The sequence below is a fragment of the Lasioglossum baleicum genome, chromosome 5 (assembly GCF_051020765.1).
Source record: "Lasioglossum baleicum chromosome 5, iyLasBale1, whole genome shotgun sequence".
Taxonomy (NCBI): Eukaryota; Metazoa; Arthropoda; class Insecta; order Hymenoptera; family Halictidae; genus Lasioglossum; species Lasioglossum baleicum.
The window spans coordinates 6324985-6348228 of record NC_134933.1 but is presented as its reverse complement, the minus strand read 5'-3'; the positions used below and the strand labels follow the sequence as shown (position 1 = coordinate 6348228).

The following is a 23244-nucleotide window of genomic DNA, read 5'->3' as shown; positions in this document are numbered from 1 at the left end:
CGACGAGGCGTGCCGAGGCTCCGCGACGCCTGACGTAGCGTCGCGACGCCGCTGCCCCGCGGCCTCAGTGTACCGCGCTACGTCGGACGTGCGTCGCCGTGTTGTGTTCCTTTTTGTTCGGTGCGAGAATCGTTCGTTTCGGGCCTGGCCGCGCCGCGTGTGGTATCGAGACATGTGACGGAACAGCTCGGAAGATGACGAACGGAATCGGCTCGTTCCCCGGCCACCGGAAGTAGTAAGCGAGAAAAACCATTCTCTCTTGCCGAAAACCCACCGTCCACTGTATCCACGGTTTCACTCGAAGGGAACGAACGGATGCTGGATTGTATGTACACACAACCGCGAAGCTTCATGTTGTTGGCCTGTTTTCATTCGAGGTCTCCGTCCGATTTTTATCGGGATAAAGCTTTCAGTATTAAAGTTTTATGGATATCTCGTTAGGGGTTGATAGTGGTTTTTACGACCGGGTATCGGTAGTCGATTTTTCAGCCATCAGTTTTGGCGTCGTATTAATACTTCGTTAGGGGATGATCATTCACGTATCTACTCGATAGGTAGACACACGTCTGGGCGATTAGCGTGATTGCTGGTCGATTTTCTGGTTAGAGCTTTCAGTTTTGAAGCTGCACGATTGTCTCGTTAGGGGTTGGTATCGCGTTTTTCCAATCAGTGTGATTGCTAGTCGATTTTTCGAAGAGTTTTCGGTTTTGGGGCTGTACGAATGTTTAGTTAGGGAGTAGTAGTGGCTCCTAGACAGAGTTTATTTAATGAGGAATGTTCTTGAAGTTTAAATGAATGTTTTCGAATCTTATTGTAGACAATGAAATTAATTTTTTAATTCGACCGAGGTATATCAATTAAGTGTATTGTAACTATTTATGTTCCAATAGTTATTTATGTAGGACAGTGTTTCGAATACATAGAACGAATTGAATTTTTCCACTCCGCAGTGCTGATTTTCCCGCGTTGATTTCGAGCGAAAATTTCTGGTACCTTCCTAAATTTTAACCCCTGAAGCCCACGTAACTTTTTCTCTGATATTTACAATTTGTTTTACGAACACGTAAAACAACATTTCAATCTTACTGCTGTTTATATAGGGATTCACAGTCGCGTGTGATAAAGTTGAGAGATATTTGATACATCGGGGAATGAGTTACGTGAGTTTACCTCGTGGTGGAGGATCAGGTTGGATAGGGTTGCAGAGAGAACTATTCTACTCATTGACCATGGTTGTTAAATCAGCGGTTGCCTCGTTTTCGTTTCTTGAATAAAGAGAACAATTAAATTCGTTGGTTCTCCTTCGATCCTTTGAGAGAAAACTGCGACAGCGTATATCTCTCGTACATTCCGGAAATTTTAATGAGTGCACTGCATTTAATATTACCGTAAGTTTTAATTAGTGGGGTTTTAATATCAAGAAATACTTCCGTACGTGTCTTTTAATTACACGATTTTTATTTCTGCTGTAGCTAATTTTAATCGAAGTAGATTTTACTTTATTTGACTGCATTTATTAAAGTCTTACGTATTTAATTATGGTACGAGAAAATGCGTTCATAAAATTCATAAAATGTTTTTTATATCTTTATGTCTGATAATCAGAATATATGCTTGGGTAAAGAAGTAATTTTTCGTTGGAGCATCCTCGTAATTTTAACAAATTTTAAGTAAAAAATTTGAAACCGGACATTTGATTGATGCTGGCTGGTTGAGTGCTGTATGAGAGATTGCAGTGATCATGTATGAGCATAAATTCTGAATTTGCAAAATTTCTGATCGCTGTTGGCGGCCGTAGCTCGTAAACACCGAGGGCCGCGAATAGGTTGATCTCTTCCACTTAACGTTGCATCTCAAGCGTAATAAAATGCGTCATTCACTTTCAAAGAAAACAGATCAATAGACTGTTTTGTCCTTATAGAGACTTTGCGGAACGCTCATGGGGTTCCATTAGTGTCTATCAGTTTGACGCGTGAGGAATGACGGTTCCAGCAGGGTTTTACGATGCAGTAACCGAAGACATTCTATATTGTCTACACTGTCTACACTATCATCAAATTACATTCCATTGCGATTATCTCAAGATTATTTTCTACGTCTGTAATATCTTAACAGTGGCTGCATTTTTGTCAAGAACTTTTTGAAATTACAGAATGAACCGCGATAGTGTGCCAAAATAACTCGCTTCAAATTTTTATTATTACTGAAGTCGAACAAGATTATAATTTTTGTGAAAACCGTGATCCACAGTTACTGCATTGCTCCGCGAGACAAAATGCTTCAAAAAATGTAAAATTCTGTTACATTACTGCTCGGGAGGTTTGATGTTAATTATCGGCAAGGCTGGTCGCAAGTTATTCTTATACGAACAAATAAACGCTGCACGTGCGTGCTAGAAAAAGACATATATAACACAGAAACAACTTTGAAGCCTCAAAAAAAGAAAAAACAATTACGAGCAGGTCTTCCTCACTGGGAAAACGAATTGTTCGCAATTTCTCTCGGGCGTTCTTCATCCCGGAAATATAATATCTTGAATATTTACTGCTACCGATTCTCGTGTTTTTAGCGATTCTTGTGAATATATTGCAAACGACCTCTGTACAATTTATTTCCTGGATAATTCATAGCAGTTTGCAAACAATCGGAAAATCGATCCACGAGACAATTTTTCAAGAAATCTTCCTGTTCCGTAAAATCGTTTCTAAAATTTTTCTTACAGTTCAACATTTTCAAAATATATCTCGTAAACATTGAATTATACTTTGAATCTTCTGTACTCAAGATCATCTGAAGGTCACAGTGTTACAGGTAATTGAATTCACCCTGACCCTAGCTACAACATTGTAGTGATAAAAATGATTTAATATTACACGACCTAGTACAACATCCGGTAGCTTGTCGGAAAAAAAATCGAAAAAACTTGCTCAGGCTCTGCGCGAGGTTGTAAATCGATAGAGATCGTTAGATTGCTTGATCGGAAGTAGTAGAGGTTCATTACTTATCTTCTGCGCAGTTGTAACTCAGGAATTCTTGGTCGAGTACTTTCCTAGAAACAACGTCTAAACATTCAATAAAGAATCGTAATATGGCAAACAATTTAGCATCCGTTATTTCATCATATACGACCGAATACAACGCCCGATAACATGCTGGTGAAAAACTCGAGAAAAATCGGCTAGAATCGGATCGCGAAACTAGAGAGATCCCTTAATTTCCGGCGAGGTAGCCGAGCCCCGGGCGAGTCGGCCGAGGTTTAAACGGTTCACCGAATCCGTCCCGTTCCGTTACAATTAACGTCTGCGATACCACGTGTTGCTTCAGAATTCAAGTTTCGTCAGCGGGAGGCACTCGGCACTCGAGCCCCGTAGCACGAGGACAGAAGGCCACAGCCTTTGTTTTCCCACACTCGATCGATAAGTGTCGGCGGCTGTGTGTGTGTATACGAGTCGCGTGAAAAACTTTCAACAGGAGACTGGATCCGAAAAAGGTAGCGAAGGTTCCTTGCGGTGTGTACATGTGCCCGTGCGTGAGAGTGTGGGTGCGTGAACCGTCCGTTCCGTGGATAATCAAAGCGACCGGAAGCTTAGTGGTTCTCCAGTCGGAAGATTACTCTTCCGGGAGCTTATAAATCCGCCGGGGGCGATTTCCGAGCACGCCCCGAGAATCTTGATTGTTCGAAAGGGCAAAAGTGCGGGATAGAAGGTCTACGTGTGCGTGTGTGCGTCACGGGGAACAAGCAGCACCCTACTTTTGGCCCTCGTGTCGCCTAAGTACAACGAAAACGTTCGAGCGCGAGTTCAAACGCTCGGGAACCAATAAAAAATTCAACGGGTAATAGGAGACGGTTACGGAGAGGAAATTGACTTTGAAATATCAATAGCGAACGGTGAACGTTGCTGGATAGTGCGGCGAGTATCGAGAGAGAGAGTAAGGGAGACGGACACTCTCGTTGAGGACGCTGTTCTGAGTCGGAAATTGCCGGTCGACAGTATTACAGGGATTGCGTCGAGGAACTTGAGGAAGCAAGATGGCCGAAAACTCGCTACGGAGGAAGACCAGGTCAGCCTCGATCTGCGCTCCCGGGTTCTCCAGCATGGAACAAATGTTGGAGGCGATGCCTCCCTCGGGCGCTAGGGAACGAGATAGGATCGACAGGGAGAAGGACAGTGGGAGCGGTACACCCGACAGCAGCACACCCACCAGAAGACGCAGACCTGCCACTAGGTCCCAGAGTGCTCGTGTTTCCGGCGCAAATAAGAGCATTCGACGCCGAGCAGCTGCCCAAGGTAATGCAACGATAACTTAAGAGCTTTTAATCTTTAGGGAAGAATGATCACCTCGACGAGTTCCTCCTGGAGACTCCACGAGGCCCTACAAGGGCGACAGGTCCTAAGAGGGCTGCAGATCCTACCAGGATCGATGTTCCTCTCACACCTTCGACGACAATTGAACCGGTCACGGGTCAAACCGGTTAATGCGTTCATGGTCGCGTTGGTTATACGTGGGTGGTAAAATTTCCATTAGATTTGTTTAGACCTCATATTTTCAAAGGGGTCCAATGGATACCACTAACACTTTCCCCGACACGGTTTTCACCGACTCCAGGTTTGACCGCCAATAACTTTGGCCGACAACGCCTTTAACCGAAAACGATTTTGACCGACAACGAATTTGATCGACAACGATTTTGACCGACAACGAATTTGATCCACAACGACTTAGGACGACCACAGTATGCATTATTATACAATATTATCGTATGTATTATATGTATAATCATACAGTATTATCATACTGTAGCCGTCTCAAGTCGTTATGGATCAAATTCGATGTCGGTCAAAATAAATCGTTTTCGGTTAAAGGCGTTGTCGGCCAAAGCTATTGTCGGTCAAATCTGGAGTCGATGAAATGTTGTCCATGGGACATCACAAATGATGTGATTTCCATGGGACTCTTTTCAGAGATATCAAAGTTATACATCCGACAGGTTCCGAGCTGTTTTAGATGTCAGTTCTTATTAACTCACCCCATAGGCACATCGACGATGTGTCGAGTAGTTGCGGGACAGGTGTCGTCGCGTAATTAGCCCTCATAATGTGGCGGAAGGTGCCGCCATAACACAATTTGTGCACGTCGATGAATGTGGTAGGAACACTGAATCCATTCTGAAGGAACGAGTTTCTTAGATCTACGTATGCAAAAGGAAATTAGAAATACAACTCCGTAACATCCAGAGAAGAATTTACAAAATTAATTTTGTATGTCGCTTAATTCTTTTTATTTTATGTCTTCTTGCAAATAAATGTAAAAAGATTCATTCAGAATCTGCCTAAAGCCGTAACATCCAGAGAAGAATTCACAAAATTCATTTTGTATGTCGCTAAATTCTTTTTATTTTATCTCTTCTTGCAACATCGTTATTCATTCAGAATCTGTCTAAAGTAAACCCATAGAGGAATGTATGTTTATAACATATTTAAAATCTTCGTTCCCTTGTTTTCAATATTTTAGATTAGACAGATCACGTAGATTTTTGCGAGTAATCTGAGGCTAAATTTAGAAGTGTAACAAGAAGAAATAATTTCACAGAAATCGATATTATACGTAATAATTAATATAGAAGTTCAGCAAAGGTTGACACTAATTAGACCAATCAGTAAACCGAACACCATGGCACTGATTTAAAAAGATTTCATTTCGTGAGAGTTTCCGAATGCAATGTGTTTATTATGCTTCGCATATTGCAGTGTTTGACCTTTCAACTTTGAGCCAGCGCTTTTGCTTTACCATGTACCGTTTTCAAAAAAAGAAACGTGTGATTTCGTGCTCTGATAGTCTCGTTTGCGCAGCTGTTTTCCCTACTGAAAATTTTATAAACTCTCGCAGCCAAAGTGATAAAGGATCGGACTAAGTCCGATTACATTCTGATTGACATGGTTGCTCGTTACGGCTGCTAGTATGCAAATTGATCGGTCAACATGACGTTCTCGTTGAAAAATCGACTCGTGCGTTGAACACCATCGATCGCCTTTATTTGTCCGAGCTGATTCTGTGTGGCATTGTTGATATACGTTTAATTGTAATTAGCGGTTCGTCGGACGCCGATTAACTTGGATATCGGCAATCAGCTTCGCGTTTCGAAACTGGTTAGATAACGGGATAATTCAAAGGATTCGGTGAAATTAATAACGAATTACAAACGAGATAAATATCTTTACAGGTTGCGGGAGTCGCGTATTTCAGTTGTTGATCAAATAATTATAAACTTTCTTCTTCTTCTTCTATACGAAATTATGAACGACAGAGAAATTATAATTTCACTAACGAATAAATTGTGGTGTAAACCGATTTTTCGGTAATGAAAAACAAGGACGAGTATCCTGATAAGTAGACTGCGGATCTTTATACAAAATAAAAACATTCTACCAGTATTGCAACAAGCTGGAGTGAGATAAATATTTAAATTTCGACTTCAAATGTCTTTATTGTCAGAAATTAGATCTACTCATCCGTATCATAAATGCATAAAATCCGCAGTCTACTGATAAGGATGCTTTCTGTCCGAGAAGTCATAGCTCCGTTTTTATTATCATCGTCCAATAACTTTTTCCACTTGCACCGCTATTGAATTTGGGCTAATTTGTTGGAGATTCGAGGAACTTTCGCGATTATATTATATTTATATAGAAGAATGCACGGATTTACAGCCCCCCGAGAATTTTCTTTGTCGGGTCTTTGAACGCATTAGCATATTCACGTGATCAATCCCCATCGTGCGTGGGGGATATACTACCTACCCGCGTATCGACGCCACGTGAATATGTGAAAGAGCACGCTGCTCCACGCTGTTCGGTGCTTTTGACCCCCTGTCGAACCAGCCGTTTTTAAATTCGCTCGACGAAGGGCGAGGTACAGGCTGTTCAACAAGGTGGGCGGGTCTGGGTCAGAATGACCCACCATAAAAGCTTTACTGCACGCACGCTTCTCGAGAGATTTAAAAGCTTCCAAGCACCGTGTAGGTGTTGCGCAATAATAGACCGGCGAAAACATATGGTTGCGCAACGGCTATCCGCTGAAAATTCTGCGATAACGCTGACATCTTGCAAACTGTTGGATAAACCATATATTCTCCGATCGCAACACAGAGATTTGATAGATACAGTAAGGAGTATAACTGATTCCGCACACTTTAAATCAGAATAACTTTTATACGAATGGACCAAACGACTTCGATTTCTCTGTAAGGCTAGAAGAATTAGTTTAGTAAATGACGTCTAATAAATAAGTTGAAAAGATGCATTTGGTCGGAATTGTGAGAAATAATACTAAAAATTGATTTTTACAACTTTTTTAACTGGCCCAATAACGAAAATTTAAAAAATTTGTTTTTTTCAACTGGTAGGAATTATATACGCTCTGAAAATTTCATTGAAATTGGTTAATTGGTTTACGAATTATAAACGATAAAAAATGGTACACTACAAATTACCACTTTTGATCGTTTATAATTCGCAAATTATTGGCCCAGCTAAAAAAGTTGTAAAAATCAATTTTTACTATTGTCTTTTACAATTCCGTCCAAATGCATTTTTTCAACATATTTTTTACACATCATTCTAGCCTTACAGAGAAATTGAAGTCGTTTGGTCCATTCATAAAAAAGTTGTTCTGATTTAAAGTGTGTGGGATCAGTTATGCTCCTTACTGTATGTATTTATCATTTTCAACATCTTGTCGTGTGATTTGTTCCGTTTCTATCTCAAAGAGGCGAACGCCATGTGAACAATTATAAGTAGACTGCGGATCTTTATGCAAAATAGAAAATATCTGCGTCGATTCTAAGACACACAGATTACATAAAAATTTCTTTCTAAGACACACAGATTACATAAAAATTTCTTTCAATTATTTTATTAAACTGAAACTGATACGTTGATGTTCTTAAATTTTTGAAATATGTCCACTGCTTTAAATTGTACGTACCAATTTTTGTTATAAACGCATAAAAACCGCAGTCTAATTATAAGATAAACAAGTCTTAGGATAGTTAGTAATGATTGATGTTTGTGAATTGTTGTTCATGTGTTGGGTCAATTTTCGATTTCAGCCGCACAACATCATCAAGGCACAGTCAAGTCAGCTCACTGCAGCAGCGAGCCCAGATTAACTGACAATGACATCAGCCCCGGCCTCAGAAGAAGAGGAAGTCGAAGAGGGCAAAGCATGCATCACACTCATCACAGGAAGAGCAATGCATTTTTAGATGTTCCTGACAGCTCGTCGCAGATGTCGTCGGGAAGGGAAGACGGCGAGGACGAGGACAGTTACAGGCTTAGAAGCTTCAGTCTCACCAGCAAAGGTAGGCTGTGATAAATTGACATTATTCTGGACGAACGTTCGCAACTCCACCATAATCATTAGACTGCGGATCTTTATGCATTTATGGCAAAAATGGGTAGGCACAATTTAAAGCAGTGAACATCTTTCTTCTTTTAATTGTCTAATGAAGCTGAAAACAATACATTGATGTCTTTAAAAATCATTTTAATAAGACATCAATGTATTGTTTTCAGCGTCATTAGACAATTAAAAGAAGAAAGACATTTTTATTTCGCTCCTCTGTCTCGCAATCAAAGCAGACATTTCTTATTTTGCATAAAGATCCGCAGTCTAATAATCATGTGATACTTACACTATAAACTGGGATGCTACAAATGCGACGCAGCACTGTGCAGGGCGCATCTAGTAACTGGCTTGTTATTTAATACCTTCAATGAATATTTATGAATGTCAATGAATATTTCTACTAAATATTCGATTCTTCTTTTTTTTTTCATCGAACAAAAATTGTATAGGAGCTTTGCATGGTTTAACAAGCTGTATCAGGAAATTGCGCCTGTTTTTTTTTTTAAATGGAGATCTATGATATTTTGCATAAATCGATTTCTCGTCCAGTTTCGAATAAAAAAAGTATTAAAGTACAATTGTAAAAACCCGAAACCCTGAAACCTGTTGTTCATATCCCTATGAATGTTTATAATTGAGACGGTTAGAATAAGCGAAAATGGTTGAAATGAAATTCCGAGAGAGACGTAACAGGGTAAACTCGAAGGGTTTAACCGTTGAGAAAGGGCCGGATAAAGGGAGAGGAACGTCTCTTCTCGAAAATGGATGGGAACCACGTAAAGCTCGACGTGGAGGAATCTCATTCGCCGTAAACGATCTCGAACACATCGGATGGTTTCGTTGCCGGGACCGTTCCGCGTGCAATTTCTCGCGTGGCTGGCGATTGTTTCTCGTGCGAGTCTGGGGGATCGTTTTCCTCTCGAATTCTCGGGGGATCATCGACGAGCGATTTCTATCAGCTTTATCGTGATTCGTGGTCGGAACGGATTCCGGTTCGAATTTGTCTTCGGAGCTCTGCCCTGCGCGCCCGTCGAGAATCCGAGCCAGAAATACACATTTCTCGCGGCGCGGCGCGCAGCGGATCCGGAGAGGGAAACAGAAAACGAGCAGGAGGGACGCAGAGAGAACGAGAGAGTTTAGAGTGGAGAGCCAGTAGAGGTGAGATAAGCGAAAATAGAGTATCTATAGTTGTGACGTCGTACGACTTCCCCGAAGCGGCTTGCTCGCACATGCGAGCTCTCTCTTTCTCTCGAGAAAACGAACGCGCGTGAAAGTCGTTTACTCGTTAATTCCCGCTTGGTTCTCGAGATTTCGGGGATCCCTTTATTCGCGGACATGATCTGGAACAGCTGGTTCCCCGAACGAACTCGCCGCAAACGACGGAAACTCACGAACATGCTCTTCGTTCGACGATACCGAACGAGAAAGCTATGTTTCGAAACATCAGGCTGGCGTTCTGGAACTTCATATTTTCCAGCAGCCCTTCTCGAGACAATTTCAACGATATACTCATTCAAGGTCAATAAATTGTTTCACACTTATTGAAATAATAAAGATGATCCCGTAAGAAATACAATGTGTGCCGCACAAAGTCTAAATAAGCTCAATCTTATCATTTTTATAAGGGAACATGTGCACCACTTACTGTTATGGCTCGGTAGGTTTGGTGTTAAAGTGATAACCGTAAAAAAGCAAGGGATATACAAATTCACTGCGAATATCAATTTTTCAGCTTCATCAATGATATTCGCCTTCTAATTCGCAGAGAATGAAATAGGATTTCATCATTACCGGTAATGGTTATTCACAGTTCCCGGGAACTCGACCGAACTCTGATGCAAAATGCAACCATAAACTTGGTTATTTATGCTTGAAGATCTAGCTTGTACCCTGCTCGAAACTTGAAGCGCCCGGGATGGCAGTTCTCGAGGCTGATCGAGGAAAGGCGATGCGCGCCGTTCAATTATGGAAAAGTAGCACTTACTTCGTGTTTTTCCTAGTTACTTCCGTCTTGATCTATTTCGCTGTGGCACGAGAGGAAAAGAGAGACAGAAAGTTTCGTATTATTAATGCGGTTTCGCTTTTGATGAACGGGCCCACGCTGTAATTCGCGGTGTAATCGAAAGAGGGCTGCTCTCACGTGTAAAAGTGGGTTGAAAATGTAGAGTGAAATTTTATCGTACGGAACTCCGCCTTCTCTCTCTCAGAAACTTCGACAATATATATCTTTGCACGTAAGCTCTCGAGCGAGGGATAACGCGTCTGTAGAGTGCCCGCTGTTACTGTTTACACTCGCGATGACAAAGAAATCTTTCGCTTTTCAGTGACACATCCACGATTCTGTATGTGTCACGTGTAATCCGGTGAGATTACGAGCTCAGAAAATGCGGATCACTGAAAAGAGGTTTTGCAGTACCTTCGGTTTGTAGAATAAGGGAAAGCTTAGAATCGTACAGTCGGTGTACAAAGTATTCGTACACTTTAAAAAAACGAATTACTTTTTCAAAATTGGACCCAACGGGTTGAGTTTCTTTTCAGACGTTAGAAGGATTAGTTTACTAGCTGATGTGTAAATAATTTTTTTAAAAATTGTTATTGGTCGCAATTGCGAAGGAAATAGTAAAGATCACGATTTTTAAATTTTTTATCTGTACCTGTAACGAAAATTTAGAAGGCGCCATTGGTAGATCTAAGTAAGTTATATACTTGTACAAAGTTTCATCGAAATCGATCAAGTATGTTACGAAATATAATTGATTGAAAATAGCAAAAATCGTAGGAATCTGCGATTTAAATGAATCTCAAACAGTAAATTCAAAGATTTTTACATCTTGCAATGCCCATAGCGTTTTTATTCGTCAACCAATTTCAATGAAACTTTGTACATATACAGGGTGTCCCAAAATTCGTGAAAATCCCGAAAGGGGGTGGTTCCTGAGACCATTTCAAGCGACATTTTCTTTTGCAAAAATGTTATCCGCGGCTTTGTTTAGGAGTTATTAACGAAAAACACGGACCAATCAGAGCGCGACCAAGACGCGAGTTGCCACAGTCGGCCAATAGACAGTTTGCGCGCCGGGCCGACTGTGGCAACTCGCGTCTAGGTCGCGCTCTGATTGGTCCGTGTTTTTCGTTAATAACTCCTAAACAAAGCCGCGGATAACATTTTTGCAAAGGAAAATGTCGCTTGAAATGGTCTCAGGAACCACCCCCTTTCGGGATTTTCACGAATTTTGGGACACCCTGTATACAACTTACTTAGATTTACAAAATACAAGTTTTAAATTTTCATTACGGGAACAGATAAAAAATTTACAAATCGTGGTCTTTTACTATTCCCTTCGTAATTGCGGCCAATAACAATTATAAAAAAAATTATTTACACATTAACTAGTAAACTTCTAACGTCTCAAAAAAACTCAAGCTGCTGAGTCCAATTTTGAAAAATTTATTCGTTTTTAAAAGGTGTACGAATACTTTGTACATCTATTTTGTCTGTCACGAATATATACCCGGTATTATTTAATAAGAAACACATCATCCTGCATTTTCTAATATTTCTGTCATTTGACAAAAGGTTCATATAGCTTTCAATTATTTCTTTTTTGTTCATTTAAATTATTTCATTTCAATATACGATGCTTTTAAGGGCTGGGTTAGGTCGGGAACGTTCCAGCAATTTTCGATAATATTAATGTCCGGTAGGCATGCAGGCCGTGGCAAACCAGGCATATTTTCATTATTAAAGTAGGTATGGACATGTTTTGCAAGTGTGCACTGCTGCAATGACCTCCTGAAATATGAATTCAGTCCTGGGCATGTGCTCGCCGTATGTTGCAGTTATGCAAGTCTATTAAAAGGCCGAAAATAAAGCAAGTCTGAACATCAATATTAAAATTTGTTGGAGCCAGCTCACTCGAATCGTTTACACACATGAGCGTTTATATACATGAGCACCCAATAAACTATCCAAAAATAAGAAGAAGTTGTTGACTCTAAAATGGACTATAATTTCAGCCACAGGAATGATAGAAAAATAAATGGCCTACTTAAATTCATCAAGGCAACCAGACTCGTCAAACCAATGATGTAATTTATCCTCACTTAATTTATGTTGATGCGACATAAAACTAAAAAAAACAAAAACGCGAAATAAAACTATATTAAAAACAAAAGGCGAAAGGGGAATTTCATTTCTAAGTCTATCTAAAACTGATGAATTAAAGATCGCGCACACGTGTTACCTTTTTGGCCAAGAGTGTGCTAGTCGTCGCTGATCAGCTTGCGGAAGCCGACACTAATTGTCGACTATCGTGACGCAATGGACGAGAACAAAACGTGCATAAATAAATTGTAATCCTCTGTTTTAATGATAGACACGCGCTCAAAGCGTTCCGCAGCCTCGTATAATCTACAGATTCTGTTTCTGTATTTCCGATAAACGCGCCTCTTGGGCAGGATATGTTTGCATCGGTGGAAGGTCAAGCAAACGGTCCGTGGGATTCTACGAAAATTGGATTTGCCCGGTGATTTCCCATTAGACAATTTCCCGGAAATGACCGTTTAAGGAGCACGTTTCCCTTCCAGTTACGCGACGTTTAGATTGCAGAATATCATTGGCGAACTCTCCATGGCGTGGCAGCCACCGCTAAGCTTATCGAGGGCGCAGCCTCGTGAAATTAATATTTCTCGCCGGTGTTCTGCTTGGCTTCGCGAAATAGGACTTCGTCGATCTTTCTTGTGTGAAAACGTTCATTATGCAACCATTACACCCACTGGCGACGTTCATTAAACCGCCGACGGTGCCCGTATAATGCACTATATGAAATTATAATCTGCACGAAACCAAATACAATTTCGTAGATCGTGTATCACAGCCGAGTGAAAGACGATCTCTGTTCACAACCTTGAATACGCGTCTTAATGCAATTAACTAAACATCTCGCTGCACTGCACGGCTGCGAATTTCCACCGGAGAGTTGGCCGAATGTCAGAGCTTCAGTTCCGTCGGTGATTAATCATTTTTGCTCTGTGTAACCGCATATGTGCACAAATGAACTGCCATATTATTTGTCGAGGGCGTGTGTTACGAATATGTAAAATGATTCAGTTGACGAAGTAAGTTTTTAAATGTTTTTACAGAGGGTTTTCGGCATACACGGCATGTTTGAGGAAAAACAGATCCTCCGTTTCTCTGCTACAATGTTTAAAAATAGTTTGGAGGAAACTGATTAATGGTGTGCGACAGTAGAATCTTTAAAATGAGTCCAGGCTTCGGTTCTCATTTATCTCTATTGCAGGAATATTAATTCATACGATTCTCAAAAAAAGAAGCTGCTAAGAGATGGCTGAACTATACACATAAGTTCAGTTTAATTTTATCGTGTACAATTTTAGTAGACAATTTTTTCGAACAGCTTCAAAATTCGTCAAAACGTAACAGCTTCAAAAACGTATCAGTCAATCGCCTCGAGTGTGCTCAGCTCTGTCAGTCAGGAATAAGATAATTGTAGATTTTATTTAGAAGGATGGTTACACGGTTAAGTACGTCGCCTTTCCGCGAGTGAGTGCGTTTCCCAGCAGACGTTTGTTTTCCGCCAATGTAAACAAGAATTTTCACATTGTCCGGCAATCGTTGATCAATTTGGCACCGCTGCCAGATGCATCATGTAATACTCGCAGCTTCGGCGTACCGGCCACTAACTTCGGCCAAATCTTCTTACAATCAATGTCAATAGAATTGTCTGTGAAACATCGCTTGAATCGTGAAACTGGGAATTCGATCGAAGCTTTGCGGCTAATACAATTCGATCTGCTTACTGCATTGCAAGTGAATAGATCTTTGTGACGTTCGAAATGCTGTTACAGTAATATTGTCAATCATAGTTGTACGTGAACAGTGCAAGTGGTAGAAGCTGAAGACTGTGTCCATGGCTCCACCTGGAAAACGGGCCACCATCCAAATAATAATGCAATCTAAGGACCGTTCAGTTGTTCCGCGAACGTTGCACCTGTCGGATCTTGAGTCGCGCGTGAATCGGTTCTGCGAAAGTCCTGATCTTTCTGAAGCAGTGGCGTGATTGACATTTTGCCAGGTGTGCAAGTGCTTGTTGCGTTCAACTCTACCAATTCGGTTTGACCGTTTCAATAATAATTATTTAGTAACTGCTCTTATAAGCAGTAGAACTGTCGACGAAACTTGATTTAAGGGCGATTCGAAAATAAGTCGAAAATGTGGAATCAACTTTTTTCGTTTCAGCCTTTGCTTCCTAGCTGTTCATGAGCTAAAAAATCAAAGTCCTCATATCGATTTTTAACGAATGTACAAAATGTCACAATGTGTACAATATCTTAAATGTCCATTACATTCGAAAACGATAATATTAATTAAAGTTATTAAAAACTCTCGTTACAATAAGCGTCCAAAGATCAAAACTTTTTCGGATACGATTTATCGCCGAAAAAATTCCTTTTCTTCATAACGATGTCCTGGAAAACCTACTGAAGATTAAGTGCCCAAATTTTTTTATATGAAGAATGTATATCTATGTTGAAAACGCACCAGGAACTAAACATTATTGTTCATAATTTGTTATAAAAAAAATACTTAGTCAACTAAGGAAAATCGTCAAAGTTTTTCACCTTTGACAAGGGATAAGTTAAAAACTGCATACACAGTCCTGCTCTAACAAAGTGGAACATTTTCAGCAACGTCTCCTCTAAAACGATCCTGCAAAGTTCTCGTCCATTCTCATCTATATTTGGAAATTATGATGGTTAAAGCGTCGCGTGACACGCAATTCCGCGGCGAATCGTGTTGCACGAGACGTATTGACGACCACTCAGCGGCTCTTAAGAGTGTAAATTCCTAACCCAGACCTATCTTATGAATTTTTTAGATTATACGACCATTGATAAACATTCGAACTTCTTGCTAGCTTAGTCGAATCATTTGTATTTGAGAGATTATAGTAACAGCATCGTAGCATAGCATCACAGCAGTATTTCTATATTAAAGACCTGTATTTTACCTTGATTAAGAGGAATTATAGTATAGATTTTTGTTTATTCATAGATAAATAGAGTTATAAGCAGAAAATCCGTATGATCAATTGAATATAGTCAGTAACTTTGTAAAATATAATACTTAATCTCGTTTGAATTTTTGTGATTCTTGAAATAAGACAGTAATAACACATTTTTGTTCTTTCATTAAATGTAATAAACTTCATTCATTCAAGAATTATGGATTACTCTTGTTTGAATGCCTGAATAGCCAGTCTTCAGTTATTCTTTATTATTCACACGATTTTTCAGACATTTCCGGTGGTGTGACAAAAAAATGTTTCCTACAAAAAGTAATCGGTACATAGTCTTATACAAATCTCGATACAAAAAATTTCAAGAATTCTTTTTTTTTTAATAAATAACTGTGGTCAACTTGATTATTTATTTGTAACTGTTATTTCTTATTCAATAATGTTATAGCTGACGCCAAGACGAATCCAACGACCTATTTAACGTGGTCTTTATGTTTTGAAATAATGGTGAAATAGACGTGAACAGCTAGCGGGTCGATTTGGCCCACTGTGCGTCGGGCTCGCGTGCTTTGATGTACGCAGGAAGTAGAATTGGTTGGTCATGATCAGACGCGCCAGTCAATGCATTCTCCAACCCGATTTTCTCGTCAACGAAGCTTCGGATGAAAAAATTTCATTGTATATTTTCGACTTATTTTCTTGTGTAGCAACCCTGCAGTATTGTACGATACGAATTTATCCAGGTTTTGAATTTCAATTTTTATGTTAATAGTATACTGGACTGAAGTATATCAAAGAATTGTTAATAGTTTCAATAATTTCGAAAGAATTAAATTGGGAGCTCAAGTGTTATAATCAGGTGTTAAAGAGGGACACGAAAGAGCCTGGTCCATCATTTAAAAACAAATAGATCGATTCATATATAAATGTGTAATGTTCGTGTCATATGAAAGTGAATAATGCATACAATACGCTCACAATCAAATAACTAATTGCAAGAACCAAAACAAGGTTGTATTCAGCAAGACCTGACACTTTATTCTAAATTAAACCGAGGCATGTGGATAACAGGATCGACTAATTTCGAGAGTCACTTCACGGTGTGTGTGCATCGCTGTAAAAAAAAAAAGAACAGAACAATCGAAGTTCCTCCTTGTTGCAACGCTAATACGTCGAGGTAAAATTAAATTCGACCACCTGTTGAAATAGGTAATTCGTAGACTTGATTTATAGCCAGTTCCTTGTATTCGTCGTGTGCCCGTCGCATCATCTATCGATTGGTTTCGATCTGTTTGTCATTGAGATTATTTATAAACTGTTTGTGTAATTAAAATGATTCGCTATTAATACGAACAAGTACAAGTGAATAGTCTAAGTGAAAGAGACCAGTTGTGTTCGTCCCTTATGGAGGCGTTATCAATATCCTCCCTTATCAATATTTATGTCTTTTAGATAGACAGATCCCGCATGGGAAAATCAGCAGGTCATTTCCATTAACCTCGTGCTCGAATTAATTGATCCATGTTTCCTTGATACGAATTAATTAATTATTCCCTGCTGTTAAACGCCACTTTATTCGCGAAACAATTATGTTAGACAATGCCTCTGAGCATTTCAATTTTTAAACGGTATTCCCGCGTGTATGTATCTTAATGATTTTTATCGATTGCTAATCCTTTTACATTACATATTTCCTAGTATTGTAGTGAATTTTTACTAATTGTTAGCCGTTTGAATGTACTCTCCTCCTGCATATATGATTCTAGAAAAAGTTGTGCTTTAACAATGTTAGCCATGCAGTCGTTTTTGTACAAACAAAGTTTTATGCACACGCTCAAAGGAAACTGGAACAGAACCAGACTAAATGTGATTAGTAGACCGCAGATTTCTCGCATTTCTAACGAAAATAAAATGTTCGAATGCTATTATGCAGTAAGAAAGATTTAAAACACTGCTGTATTATATTTAATACTTACTACTCATTGCGAGTAGTAAGAAAATTTTTATTCTCGTGATTTAGTCCCGTGATTTCGTCAAAAGCTGTAACTTTCAGATCGCGTCATTTTCGTAGACCTTTAATCAATTGCAGTAATTAAAAAAAATGGCGTACCACCGCGAAGTTAATCTCTCGTGCATGATGGACAGCAGCATCCTGAATTCGCGGTAATTAATTACCAAACGGGAAATGGCCGGCGCCATTAACGGTTTCCCCGGGAAAGTTGCCGAGTTTTTCGCATCTCGACGGGACCATCCGATTATTAAAACTGTTGCTTCGATCACGAGATGAATATGCGAGAGAAAACTACCAAACTTCTCCCGCAGCGTCGAAGCCGAGTATTGAGCGTTCACCTCGTGGCACTAACTACAGCCTAACTAGACTCTGGCCGGATATTCGCGGGGTCAACGAACAGGAAAGGGAGTTCAGTGTCGATGTGGGTAAACATAACCACCCCGTTAACCGTTTCGTTATCATAAACTAGGTAAATAATATTGATTCCCGTTGTTCTGTCTCCGACACTCGCCACCCCTTTCCCCCTGCCAGTCAAGCATTGTTCCTCGGCCGACCAGAAAATACTTTCAGCTCGTAATTATTTACCGCCAAAGGCCGATACTGATAAACTGATAAATCTCCTGCGGTATTCGACACGTCCACGTTTTATTAATATTAGTAGGTCGCGCATTTCATGCGCCTATAGTATGATGTGAATTTTTATGCAAAATGAAAACTGAGAACACAGTATTTTAAAATTTGTTTAATTGCACTGTTTTGCATCTGATCTACCCATTTTTGTCACGACTGCATCAAATCCGCAATGTAAGTATGATATTCCATAGAAATGAACAAAATTTTTATTCCATTCTCCATCCCATAGCTTTCAAATGAAACGGTAATAATGAGTCGAGCTCGTAATTATTTACTGCCAACGGCCGATACTGATAAACTGATAATTCTTCTGCGGTATTCAACACGTCCACGTTTCATTAATATTAGAAGGTCGCGCATTTCTCACCAATGGTATGATGTGAATTTTTGTGCAAAATGAAAACTGAGAACACAGTATTTTAAAATTTGTTTAATTGCACTGTTTTGCATCTGATCTACCTATTTTTGTCACGACTGCATCAAATCCGCAATGTAAGTATGTTATTCCATAGAAATGAACAAAATTTTTATTTTATTCTCCATCCCATAGCTTTCAAATGAAACGATAATAATGAGTCGAATGATCTAGGTCCTCGGAGCTATAAGTACACTTACAACTAGGATCACTAACAATATTTATTCGATACAGAGAGGCAGCGAGATTATGATTGGCCCTGATACGGTTTACTGTGGATATAAAACCCCTTTTAATGTAGTCATCAAAATTTTGAGCAAACCAGGCAGTTTGATTTGGGTTGTAGAATTTTTGGAAATAATGTATACCCTTGAATGTTAAAGCCTGCGAATACATCTTCCAGTTTTTAAACGACTGCAATCTATAATACATCTCTAGCGATTATTAAGTCTGTCATTGTACACTAACTGTAAGCCTACTGTATAATTATTAAAGCTGAAATAAACCTATGTATAATAGGTTTCAGTGGCTCAAGAAAAAAACAATAATGAGTCGAATGAGTGATCATCCAAATTGGACAAAATCTACGGAAATGCATATTCCAGTAAATATTCTCAGTCTTCCACGCGGCAAAACAGAACTGGTCAGAATTAGACTCGTGATGTAGTCTTTAGTATTTCATTTCGTCCCAGGCTTATTATAGTCCGCGCCCATCTCGACTCTCTACTCATCTCCGCACACCCTTCATAAAACGGGCCGACCATAAGTCGCTGAACATCGTCGACCAATGCCCGATGGTATTGGCGTATACGCGATTCCTTCGGTCGTCGTTTACCTTTGCACCGTCCGTTTATTTTATTTAATCCGGTCGTCGATTTTTGCCGGCCGTTCTGCGCGAGAACGCATTGATTACTTCGGCAACCCTGAGGAAACAGGTTTCCCTTTCTTTACTCCCCGAGACTATAATAGCAGACGGGAATTTTTTCATTAAATGTCACCCTCTCGCACGGCGCGCAATCTCCCGAGCGTATCGATTGTGTAGTCTTGATTCTCGTGGACAATGCCCGCCGAGATATGGTATGTTTCACCGCACTGTCCGACAAATTTTCGATTTTTTCGCATTGCCGACCCAGGCCAGAACATATTCGATCGAAATCTTATTCAAATGTTTACCGTAGATGTATCCTGGAAACTCTGTACATATCTGAAATATCTTCGTTACTTTACATAAATATTACACGCGAAACGCTTGTTTGGATAACAGAAGTCAATTCTCCTAACGACACAATATTTAACCTACTTCGAGAAAGCAGGAGGTTACTTAATTACTCAATTTTTTTCCGCTTTTTTCTATGTGCAATACGTTCACCAATTACGCCGAGATGGTGGATCAATCAGGACGAAACTTTTTGCATCTTGTACAGTATGTCTCCCAATTGGTCCCTTGAAAACAAATTTTGCATTTTTTCATTCTTTGCGGTTTTCTTTGCAAATAACCAATAAGACCGAAAAAACATCCTACGGTGTTCTACAAGTTCTGCTCGTTCCAAGAAAATGTGTGAAATAAAAATATTTTATACAAAAAAATTAAACCGACTTCGATAAAACGCACTAAAAAGTATGAAATAATTTCCGTTTAATTTATGTGAATACACGCGAACTTAAATACAATACAATCTTTTCGGAGGCGGCGCAAAATTGAAAATTTTCGACACTGGAAATTACGTAAATGCTTAAATACTTCCACATGCTTTCACATATTAAGGTATCTTCTCTTACCACCTACTGATTTCCAAGTCCACCATATTCCAATGAAATTATCATATAATCAGCAACATCTGTCATTTAGAAAATTTTCAATTTTGCGCCGCCTCCGAAAAGATTGTATTGTATTTAATTTCTTATGTATTCACATTAATTAAATGGAAATTATTTTATACTTTCTAGTGCATTTTTTTTCGAAATCGGCTTAATCTTTTTTGATAAAATTTTTTATTTACATAGAGATATTATTCACAATATTGTTCACATTATTAAATATGTTGATATGTAATCAATTACTACACATTTAAGTATTGTATCATAAAATGAAAAAAAATCATATACAAGGGAATTGTTCTAGGTCGGAAGAAATGATTAATTTTCAAGTTAAAATAGTTCCGACTGGAAAGGGTTAAGTGAAACACATTGTATTAAGCGTTGTATTAAATAACGACATTGTCTTGAGAAGAGAAGTTTGTGTGTATTCACATAAATTAAATCGAAATTATTTCATACTTTTTAGTGCGTTTTTTCGAAGTCTGTTTAATTTTGTATTTGACCAATCCATTTCTCTCATAAATGCATAAAATCCGGAATCTTCTATTAACGTGAATGGGATCAGAAGCATTTGTATGAGTTTGATCAGTGTTACAGTAATCGCATCATGAGTTCTGTAACATAGTGCTCGAATTATACAGTTAGTCTATTTAATAACGCGATTATACCCCAAAGTGTCTATTAACGTTGATTATTTGTGCCTTGTCATTTGCGCAAGCCATAAAATGGCTCGGTAATTGCGTTTTCTGATTTCAGAACTTTTGCATAACAGATTGATGTCAGAGCTTTTAGTTGACAGATGCAATTACGTTCTAACGTGATTGAGGCTGCAACACAATTGCAATTAAACTTCGCAAATGGTTGACCTCTGTGTTTTCAGTTGTTCGTGTCAGTGTTCTGTATAAAATATGTACCTCGTGTCTGGAAGAGCGTTTTCCGATGTAAACAACGTGCTGAATGTTGGAACAATGCGTCATGCTTTTTATTTATAAGCCCTGTGAATACGATTCTCGTATATATAAATAACATGCCCGTATTTCAGTCCGTGCATTAATTAATTGTGCTTCTTCTGAAATTGTTTCGTAATGCTGGGAATGTACTTGGGCGTTAGGTTTTCGGGAAAGCAAAATATTAATTTCATTCGCTAAAACGGAACACTGTTATTGTCTTCCAATTACGATGTTTCTTCTATAAAACTTACAATTTTAGACTCGCTTTTAAATTTAAACGCGCTGTCACAAATCTGTCCTTGAAAAAAAAAGAAAAGAGCAGCCTCAAGTCCCATGGTAATGAAATTTAAATAAAAGGGATTAGCGCGTCGTTTAAAATAGATTCCTTTTTAAAAATAAATGACGGACCCTGCGGCGTTCGTTAAAGGAATATCCGTGTTGACCAACAACGAATGACCGGCACCTTGCCGTATGGAAAATTATTAATTACAAGGTTGGTTAGCCGAGTGAAATAAAATGAAAATTTCTTTCAGGGTTCACCGAGCATTTTCTTGAACGTCATCGCTCGCCCGCGTCCCGTTCGTATGTGGTCCGTCCGTGTGCGAGTTCATTTAACCGTCGGGGAAAAGCGGCAACCTGTCTCTCTGCTCTGGATCTATAGCGTTTAAAAAGCGGTGTTTTCTTTCATTTTCTCCGAAAGTGATTCTCCATAGAGCCGTTCTTAACCGAACAATAATTCGCAGTCTGTTGCGCGCCGATCGTGCAACGCAACGCGGCGAATCGTATTCTTTATGGAGCTGGTATTCGTGTATCGATTCAATTAATTCGCATCACTTGTGCTTCGTTATAAAGCCAGGCCCACGATATAGCTGTCCGTAAATCCTGTTGGAAATCCATGGCTCCAAAAAATGCTCTCTTCTAAAATAACAGGAATTTTCATCAAGCGACGGCTTTCGTCCCGCGTTAAACCCACAAGCAAAATCATTTATTAAATATTTATAAGAATAATAGCCACTGATAACTCAAAAATTATCTATCCAAATTCTTCCTTTCTTCTATACAATTTATTTTTATATTCAGCAGGTGTCTTTTCATCCTACGAGCTAACAATAAGATTCGGTCAACATACCCAAAATCACAATTTCGCGGATAACAAAGCCGTCTTTCTTCCGAAAAAATTGCAGAAAATCGTTTGAAACCCTGCCAATTTCTTTCTTGATAGTCCTCGTTCTTTCTTTTTTAGTTTCTCTAGCTACCGCGATAGCTGCAATCATGTATGTTAACAATGTTCCAAAATCTTTCGATTAAAGTAACTATAATTTCGAGCCGAGGCACAGTTCGGGAAAAAAGTCGTAACTCTTAAACTATGCAATTTTCGAGTAAAGTACCTTAATACTTTTTGAAATAAAATGCAAAGACGAATCGATTGTATATAAAATCGTATATAAAAATTTTTTTTTCTAATTATTTTTTTAAAAAATTTTTTTCAATTGCGGTGACTTCGTTTTTTCTGTTTTTTTTTATTGAGTTATTTTCGATGGACTTGTTGAAGTCGTCATTGTTCCGGGACGGAACATATTATATAAATAATACGCATAAACTAAATGACCGATAATTGCAACAAATTTCTTCGATAGACTACGCAGGAAGCCGTCGAGCGTGAGCGTCTTAATATGGTTTTTTAATTTCTCTACTTGAGGAAATGTGAGCAGATTAAAACCAACGCGAAATTAAAGATTAATATGCCACCAATTACTGTAAAAAAATTCACACGGATACCTCGGGGTACTTTTTTTAAAACTCTAATCAAAGTTGATAAATGTTGAACATAAAAAATCAGGAAAAATTGCGATTATTTAAAAAAAAATTTTTGGAAGATTGAAGCTCCTATAATACTAAACACACCCTGTAAAAATCAAATTAAAAAACCAAATAGCTTGCGAGGAACGCATGTTTAAAGAAATGCAC

At 38.9% G+C, this 23244-nt stretch overlaps 1 protein-coding gene across 3 annotated transcripts in view; it reads left to right on the top strand.

Annotated features, from left to right (window-relative positions):
* Rgk3 (Rad, Gem/Kir family member 3) overlaps nt 1-23244 on the top strand; it is a 47116-nt gene continuing 23872 nt past the window's right edge. The window contains exons 1-3 of one of the 3 annotated variants that reach the window (XM_076423076.1): nt 1-235; nt 3325-4289; nt 8111-8362. In XM_076423076.1, coding sequence (XP_076279191.1) covers nt 4031-4289; nt 8111-8362 — 511 coding nt within the window. In that variant the 5' untranslated portion in view covers nt 1-235; nt 3325-4030. Of the gene's footprint in view, nt 326-3324; nt 4290-8110; nt 8363-23244 lie in introns of all 3 variants that reach the window. The other 2 variants (XM_076423077.1, XM_076423078.1) reach the window with 2 other exon arrangements.